The following is an 8,406-nucleotide window of genomic DNA, read 5'->3' on the forward strand; positions in this document are numbered from 1 at the left end:
GTATTTTTTTATTTCAGTTAATCATTTTAGTGCCTCAGGTTAAACTTATTTCAGTTTATTGCCAAAGCAACATTTCTATTTTTTGTATAGCCTACTGTTTTTCAGTTTTTCAAATTCAATTTAGGCCTATACTTTTTATTTGATTTCAATTGAACAGAAATATCTTTTCAGTTCTTCAGTTTTACTCAACAATATCCCTGGGAAGAAGGTGGCTTTGATTATGAGTTTTAAACAAATATGAAGGCAGATTTCTGACGTTATCGCATACACTTCTGGAAGTACTAGATAAAAGGTTTGCTCTGTCTCTCTCTCGGGTCTGTCTGAATTTCTGGACAGTTTGGCTCCAGTTCTGCATCCACACACAGACAGGACAGACTACACCCGCATTTCTGAATACACCAACTCATATAACTCCAACAAAAGAAAAAATACATTAAATTACAGCATAGTTATGATAAAACGTCATATCTCAGTACATACTCAGAGTCAGATATGATGGTGCTGTTGTGTGTCAGTTGTCAGTTATAAAATGCCAGCAGTATAAATGATGCAAACCATCTGTTCTACGAGGCGAGAAGCTCAAAGGCCTGTACACATGAGGTATAAAGCTTTGCTTCTCCATTATCATCATTATTATTATTATTATCGCTCAAATGAATCTGTAAACTTTATATAATCCGAATCTGAACTAACAACGAACAGCCGAAGTCAAGCCCCGTGAATTTGCCATGAACGACACCCGTAACCATAACGACAACAATTGAAGCACAAATTAAAGAAGGCGGCGCCTTTTCAACAGGAAATGAACCAATGAGACGGTCCTCATCACATGACGTCACGCATCTTCCATTCTGCCGCGAGCAGTGTATGGTTACTTCCGCTAGCTTCTCAGATTGGAGTTTACCAAGTCCCTTGCACACAAAGCTAGATAAAGGATACAAAATCTTCGTTGAACAGTACCTGTTTGATTATGAAGGTAAGTGTTTTGTTTTCTTTTTGTGTTAGCGAAGTTGCTAGGATAAGTAGCCTACTTGAATACGTGTTCTGTCCGTTTTCACGGTTGTTAAATTCCTGCGCGACGGCAAAACGGAAGTTCTTATTATACTTCTTCTTGTTTGTTGCAAGACGGATGTTAAGATGCTTTGCGAAAAGGCAGAAGTTAAGTGACGTCATTGTGAAAAGGGCCTATTACCTGTGATATTGACCTCTCAGATGAATGCACATAAACGCCAGTAAGTCGTAAATACGAACCTTTTCGAGCACTAATTTACAAGATGGGGCGTGTCAGTGAGAAGGACGTCACGTTAATCATTTCACGTCATCCTTTGGCTCAACCTGTTCGGCAGTCGGAGTGCGCGCCCTCGAGAAGACAAACCATTATTTCTCATTTTAATCCACCGGGACGACGCCATGGGGGCCACTATGGCCCCTAACTATGGCAATTTATACTTAGGTTTTTTGGAGGACAGATATGTTTTCAATAATAATCCTTTCTCTGACAACATCATTTTGTTTAAGAGATATATCGATGATTGCTTTGTCATCTATAAAGGTTCTGAAAGTGACTTTGAATATGGAGCATTTGTTCTGTACATGAACTGTCTTAGGCCTTCCATCACATTTACACACCAGGTGGGGATCAGTGATGTTTGTTTTTTGGACACTTCCATATCAATCTTGGATAATCAAATAGTCTCCTCACTTTACAGAAAGGACACCACTAAGAACAGTCTCCTTCATGCCAATAGTGCACACCCAATGCCCTTAAAACGTGGTTTACCCTATAGCCAGTTTTTGAGACTCCATCGAATTTGTTCTAAGAAAGAGGATTTTGAGGCTAAAGCCCAAAACCTGTACATGGACTTTAAGTCACGGGGTTATCCTAATAATTGGCTTGATGCTGCACTTGAAAAGGTTGCGAGTTTACAACAACAGGAAGAATGTATTTTGACTATGAAGAAAAAAATAAGTGTTTTTTCATGTACTTTCTAATCCACGTACAGTCCATTGAGTAATGACATCAAAAGAACCATCAAGAGCCATTGGCACATTATTCAATGTGATCCCCAGTTATTGAATGTTTTTGCAGATCAACCACTCTTTGTCTCTTCCTGCAGGAGGTCTAATTTGAGGGATAAGCTTGTTCATGCTGACACCCACATCTCCTCTGTGACCACTCTTGTCGATGCCCAGGGTAACTTCCCATGTCACAATTGTACTTCCTGTACCAAGTATGTCAAATGTAAATCATTTACACACCCTCATACATCAAAAACTTATAAGATTAGACAATTGATCACCTGTAAGAGTACACATGTAATTTACATCATCATCTGTCCATGTTCACAACTATATGTTGGCGAAACTACACGTGCATTACGCACAAGAATGATTGAGCACACGAGTGCCATCAGGAGACAGGGTGATACATCACCAATTTCTCGTCACTTTAAATCTGCTAACCATTCTTTGAATGACATGAAGTTCCTGGGCATCGAGAGGATATTACCTCACAGAAGAGGTGGAGATAGAGATAGGAAGTTGTTACAAAGGGAGGCTTGCTGGATTTTTGAACTTAAGTCTTTGTTCCCCGAGGGCATGAATGAAGACTAGAACTCTCTTGCTTTTTGTAGTTGTTTTTGCAGTTTTCTTTCATTTGTGTATTTATATATTTATTCATATATATATATATTTATTTATTTTTTCTGAAGTTATTTTGATCATTGCCATTACAGATAATACTGTCTTCGATGTCTGTTGTGTTTGTTTGACCATTCTTTGAATTGTTATGTTTGTTATACTTTGCTATATATAACTGATTAGACTTTCTTGGAATTGAACTTGTGACAGTTAAGGTTCACCTGTGATAATTGAATCCAGCTGATTGACTTTGCTGACCTACTTAAAAAGGGTGAATGTTGTTTGCTATGTGAGCACTGAAGATAGCCATGTGCTGAAACGTTTGCTCGTGTGTTTGGTTTTATTCACTTGCACTTCGCAATTTATAAAACAAAAAATATAACTAATATAAACAATATGTTTTTGTAGTCTTTTTTGAGTCTTGAGTGGATCAGTGTGCGGTTAGCCATCCTCCGGTTTATTTTTAATTTTAAAGGCAGAAATCCTACAATACCTAAATTCAATACAATATTTTACAAATAAGAAAGCTGTTAAAAGTATTTCTATTTGAAAACATTTCAACATATTTATTTAACCTTTTTTCTTCTTCTTTTGATACTGCTTTGACTGTGATATTGTGTTATTTGATCATTTTTGATATGTTTGCATAATGTACCCTCTTGACTGTAAGATTTATATTTGAATAAAAAAAGAGAAAAAATTCAACAAAAAAAGTCGGGAGTGCGCGCCCGGGAAAGTACGGTACAGACATCCAAACACAACAGCACACGTAATAACAAAATGATAACGTAAAATCTTTGGTGTCTTCGTTGTTCCATACTTTTCATCAGTTATATTTAAAGCATAATAAATAATCTAAGACAACACAATTTAAAACGAAGTGCTATAAAAAACGTTGGGTCAGGTTTGGTCTTAAGCTGCCCTCTGCTGCTCAAAACACATATTTCATAGCAGAAGTATTACTTTTTCTTCAACGTCCTTTACCATAGTGAAAAAATACAGTAACTCACAGTCATTTTAGTTATTTTTTATTTTATTGATTTTTATGAATCTCAAATCAGTTTGTCCATCAGAAATAGTTTTTCCTTCTAACGCTGTCAGACTGTAAAACACAAATGTATTTTACACTGTTAAGAGGCCTCCAAACATTAGGGACTAGTAAAACAACTATTATGTAATGAAATCAGACATCTACAGTCAGCTTAAACATAAAAAGGCATCTTTTGTCATGCTATGTACAGACATGTTCGTATCCATTTTTCAGGTCTCTCTTTCTCTCTGAATTTCTTCTGTCTAGTGGATTAGACGAAGCACAGATGGTTCAGTTCTCCACGCAATCAAGATTAGGAGGATTATACAGACATCACACGTCACAGTCTTTGTTTTCAACGGGATATGTTTTAGCATTTCAAACCCAATGAACGTCTTCCAGTCAAATGTGCTTGTATGAGATTTTCGTCCATCCTCATGAGTGCTAAATGCTTGAGTGCTTATTCATTGCAGTGGCATCCAGACAGTTTTAAGTTTGTTCTTCTTAACGTTCTACATTCTAAGTTCTTTTACGGGCTAAAGACACTAGAGGTATTAAGTGTGGTGTATTTATAGACCGAGAGAGAGATTTGTTGGTGAGCACCAGATTTAATCCCTCTCTGCCGTGTGTAGTCTATGTGTGTGTTAGAGGATTCTTCTCAGTCACAGCTAAAGGTCCGTCTCTTTTCTGCAGTGCCCTCCGGTCCCGTAACAGCGCAGCCATGAGTTTCATCGCAGACGATGTGGAGATCGACCCGGTCACCCTCAACCTCATCATCCTTATCGCCAGCTATGTCATTCTCCTCTTGGTCTTCCTCATCTCCTGCATCCTCTATGACTGCCAGGGAAAAGACCCCACCAAAGAGTACGCTCCCGACCCCATGCCCAACGTCAACCCCACACCCATACGGCTGGTGGTCATGCAGAACTCGCCCGCCAACGCCCGGTGGGACCAGAACAAGATGGTGACCACCTACGAACCTCCAGGCGGAGAGAAAAAGAGCACTTTGGTCTGACCGGCGTGATGGACTGATAACAGCAGACGGATAAACTCTGCACATACTTTTTTTCAATTTATACTGTACATGCAAGCTACTTTACTTTTCATTTTCTATTTTGTGTAATGCACCTTTTTTAATAATAAATCATTATTTGTATCTTGGATTTAAAATGCTGGGATTGGATTTTCAAAAGACAACCTTTAAACGGTGAGAACAAATTAATTATTTTCTTTCAATGTTTTTTTCTTAGACAGCAATATGACAGCGACTAAGAGTCAGTGGTTTGGGCCTTCATTTGAATTTAACACAATTGTTTGTAGGAATTGTGGCCTTAGCTGTTAAACTCCGTAATATTATTTTACGTTTTACTAGCTATTTTTATTCTCATTTGAGCTTTTAAAAAATATATTTACATTTACAAATCTCTTTAAAAAATGCATTTTACTGTATGACAAAAACTACAACTAGTAAAAATTGTTGAAATTCAACAAGTAACAAAAAGATGATCCTACAAGTGTGATGCCATATTTAAATACTGTAAGTGCTATATATTGTTTTATTAATTTAATGTAACACTTATGGTTATGGTTTTACAGTGTTATTTTGGTAGAAACAGTAGTCATCTGTTTTAAAGATTCTGCTCAGTCGATTTTTTAATTTCACATACTGTAGCTGGAATCTTGACTTTCGCGCTTTCAAATAATGTGTACGTAATTTATATAAGTTATCATGAAAGGATGATCGACTGTGATAACGTCTGAGAATTTGTCAGAATCAGACTGGGGAAGTTATGTGTATGGTTTACATAAAACACCTGTTTCAAAGGTTGAGTGGCCTAACAAAGTAAATATTTAACATCGAGATAACTGAAGATAACGCTGTATCACATTTACACACGCACGCAGATAACACGCTGCTTAATCTAGATCAGACACATGTACAGACACTCAAGAATAAATGACATATTAAGAAACTATAAAAGACCTCGTCGTCATCCCCAGAAAATGAGAGAAATTTTGCTTTAAAAGTGACCGACTGCTGAGCCAAACGATCAGTGTTTTTAGTTTATGACCAGACAGATCCAATGTAATAAAAGAGGGCATCTATTGCTAATTTAGTCCTAAAATAGACAAAAATAAAGCATGTACTACAATGTACAGTCTACATTTTCTGGAGAGATGAACAGATAGGAAATGTATGACATCATCTAAGGGTTGTCCAATCAATTGCTCTCTGGAATGAAAAGTCCCTCCCCGATTCCTCCTGCCGCTGATCAGCAAAAGCACGTAGAAACATCATGACTCGTGTGTAGTGTAAACTAAAGACTGCTGGCTATTACAGACATTTAGAATGAATAATCTTCATATTTTGCACATGAGATATTTTAAGTAATTTAATAAAACGTACGTTTTTTTGTCTGATGAAGGCCCAAATTGCGAAATCTAAAATAATGTTCCGTTAGAAAAACTTTAAATTTACTGTAATAAACAGAACAGAGATTGAATTAAGAGAGAGAGAGCGTGAATCTCCCAAGGATGAATTCATCCAACCCCAACAAAATATCTATAAACTTCAGGCTCACTTTATTAAGTGAAGTTCAAGAATAATGTTTAATATGCTTTATGTTAATATACTTACTACACGGTATACTAGTAATAAACTTGTAAATGTACTATTTCAATAGTGGGGACTAAAGTGGCTTACTTTTAGTTTTTATAAGCACACACTTTTAAGTATACTTTAAGCCAGTGGTTCTCAAACTGGGGGCCGTGGCCTCCTGGGGGACCCCAAGATGGTTCTGGGGGGCCACAGATTTTGTGGCATTTTAGAAATATAGATATTTATTATAAATTTTGAGCAATCAAACATCAGAAAAACAACGCCACCAACCAAAAGAATTGATGTTTTAGCATTGTTTAGCGGAATATTTTCTTGGTTTAATTAAAATTTTTAAGTTTAAGATTATAAGTCTTTATTTGGGGGGCCACAAAGCAATGCACTCTACACAAAGGGGGCCTTACAACAAAAAAGTTTGAGAACCACTGCTTTAAGCAACATGACTAGTTCACGTTTTTACTTTGTACTGCAACTACAGGGGTTGACTACTAAGTGAACTGATTCGTCCAATACTTGTTTTTGCACGTTTGAAAGTACACTTTGAAGTATTCAGTACTCTTAGTATACTCTTAGTAACCTACTAGTTTAGTTTTTAAACTGCAAATATATTTGTAGGTGTTCTATTTATATATTATTTTTGCACTTTAACTATACTAGTTTCTATTCAGGTGTTGGTTTATATATGAAAAAATATACAGTACATTTAAATGTACTTCAATCAGATTGGAAGTAAATTCCTAGTGTACAATGATCAGCTTCAGTTCAGTTTTATTTGCTGACTTGTTACTGTATATAAACTTGAACATGTATGTTTATAAGACGTGAAAGTATGTGAGTATTACTCAAATAAAAGAGTAAACGCAACCACACACAAGCCAAGTATACCTCATGATACTTTTAAGGATATCTCCATCGAAACATTGATAGACCAAATACTAAGACTTGTAGAAGTGTACTTAAACGTCATTTTCAGTATATTTCTGAGAATGCATGAAAAGAAGCAAAAGTCTCTTTTTAAATGGGATAGTTTAGTACTGTGTTTGGGTCTCTTGGTGTGTGTTGTGCAGTCTGGTCCAGTGTTTAAACTGGGATCTGCCGGCTCTCTGGGATATTGTTTCTCCCGTCAGGTGGCCTCTTGTTATGTCCCTGCGGTTTCTTCTCTCACTGTCCATGAAAGAGTAATGAGAGACTCGACCCTCGGGAAACACGCTCTCTGAAAAGCTTTCTGGTTCTGATTTCATTTACGGGAATCCCGCTGGACTTGCACTAGGAGAAAGGTTGAGGGGATTGTTCTTCTGCTGACCTGTTTTTGCATGAAATGATCTATACGGATTCAGAATCAACTTGTTAAAAGTCACTTTCACAAACAAAATCCCAACTGGAACAACATTCCCATCAACCATTTCAGGTTTAGTTTTAGTTTTAGTGGTAGGTAATAGATGGGGTTAGCACGCGTTATACTGGTTGTGGGAGGTTTGGGATAGAAATGTTAATCCAGGAACAACAAAGGGTGTTCAGCCAGGAATATGTCCTACTTGGCTAAATCGCTTTGTTTTTACCACGGTACTTCTTTTCTCAAGCTCCAGACAACCTTAATCTTTCCGGACTAAAAGCAGACCAACCCATCTTAAAAAAGAGCTGCAAGACATTGGAGTGTTACTAAAAATGACCTTTGACCTGTAAAATTACATGACCTCTATGTCAGCCGTGTAAGAAGCATAAAGAATCTTTGTTTACTATGGTAAAGCTGTATGTTGGGGAATGTGTCCTGTAGTATTCGTGGTCCGGCTTTAATAACTCTCATCCATGATTCTTTCATGTCCAGTGGCCTCATTTATAAAATGTTGCGTAGAAACCATCCTAAATTTGATTTTACAATCATTTCTCAAAGTGCGTCTGTGTGATTCATAGAAAACGCGTGTACGCCTCTCTATCAGATGTGAAATGATCTTGAAATTGTGTGCTGCTGAACAGTTTCAGATTCCCGCCTTTTAATGACGTCTTAATAATGTCATTGATATATGAAAGAGCAAATTTCAACGTCCAAATCTTATACAAGCGGCAAGAATGACTTATATTTCTTAAAACCTGCACCACTCGGACAAGCACAAGTGCGTAC

The 8,406-nt window shown here is 37.0% G+C and overlaps 1 protein-coding gene across 3 annotated transcripts; it reads left to right on the plus strand.

Annotated features, from left to right (window-relative positions):
- Nucleotides 1–861: 861 nt before the first annotated feature.
- si:ch73-256g18.2 (small integral membrane protein 36) lies at nt 862–5,103 on the plus strand. Of its 3 annotated transcripts, XM_057345177.1 has the most exons (3): nt 862–976; nt 2,118–2,231; nt 4,364–5,103. In XM_057345177.1, the coding sequence occupies exon 3, from the start codon at nt 4,392–4,394 to the stop codon at nt 4,683–4,685; it is 294 nt and encodes a 97-aa protein (XP_057201160.1). In that variant the 5' UTR covers nt 862–976; nt 2,118–2,231; nt 4,364–4,391; the 3' UTR covers nt 4,686–5,103. The 3 variants fall into 3 exon arrangements, with proteins under 3 accessions (XP_057201160.1, XP_057201159.1, XP_057201161.1); XM_057345176.1 differs by lacking the exon at nt 2,118–2,231; XM_057345178.1 differs by lacking the exons at nt 862–976; nt 2,118–2,231 and adding an exon at nt 4,253–4,265.
- Nucleotides 5,104–8,406: the final 3,303 nt, after the last annotated feature.

The sequence above is a fragment of the Triplophysa rosa genome, linkage group LG11 (assembly GCF_024868665.1).
Source record: "Triplophysa rosa linkage group LG11, Trosa_1v2, whole genome shotgun sequence".
In the NCBI taxonomy this organism is placed as follows: Eukaryota; Metazoa; Chordata; class Actinopteri; order Cypriniformes; family Nemacheilidae; genus Triplophysa; species Triplophysa rosa.

Coding starts and splice junctions, on each gene's coding strand:
- si:ch73-256g18.2 (XM_057345177.1), top strand. CDS start 4,392: ATGAGTTTCATCGCAGACGATGTGGAGATCGACCCGGTCACCCTCAAC.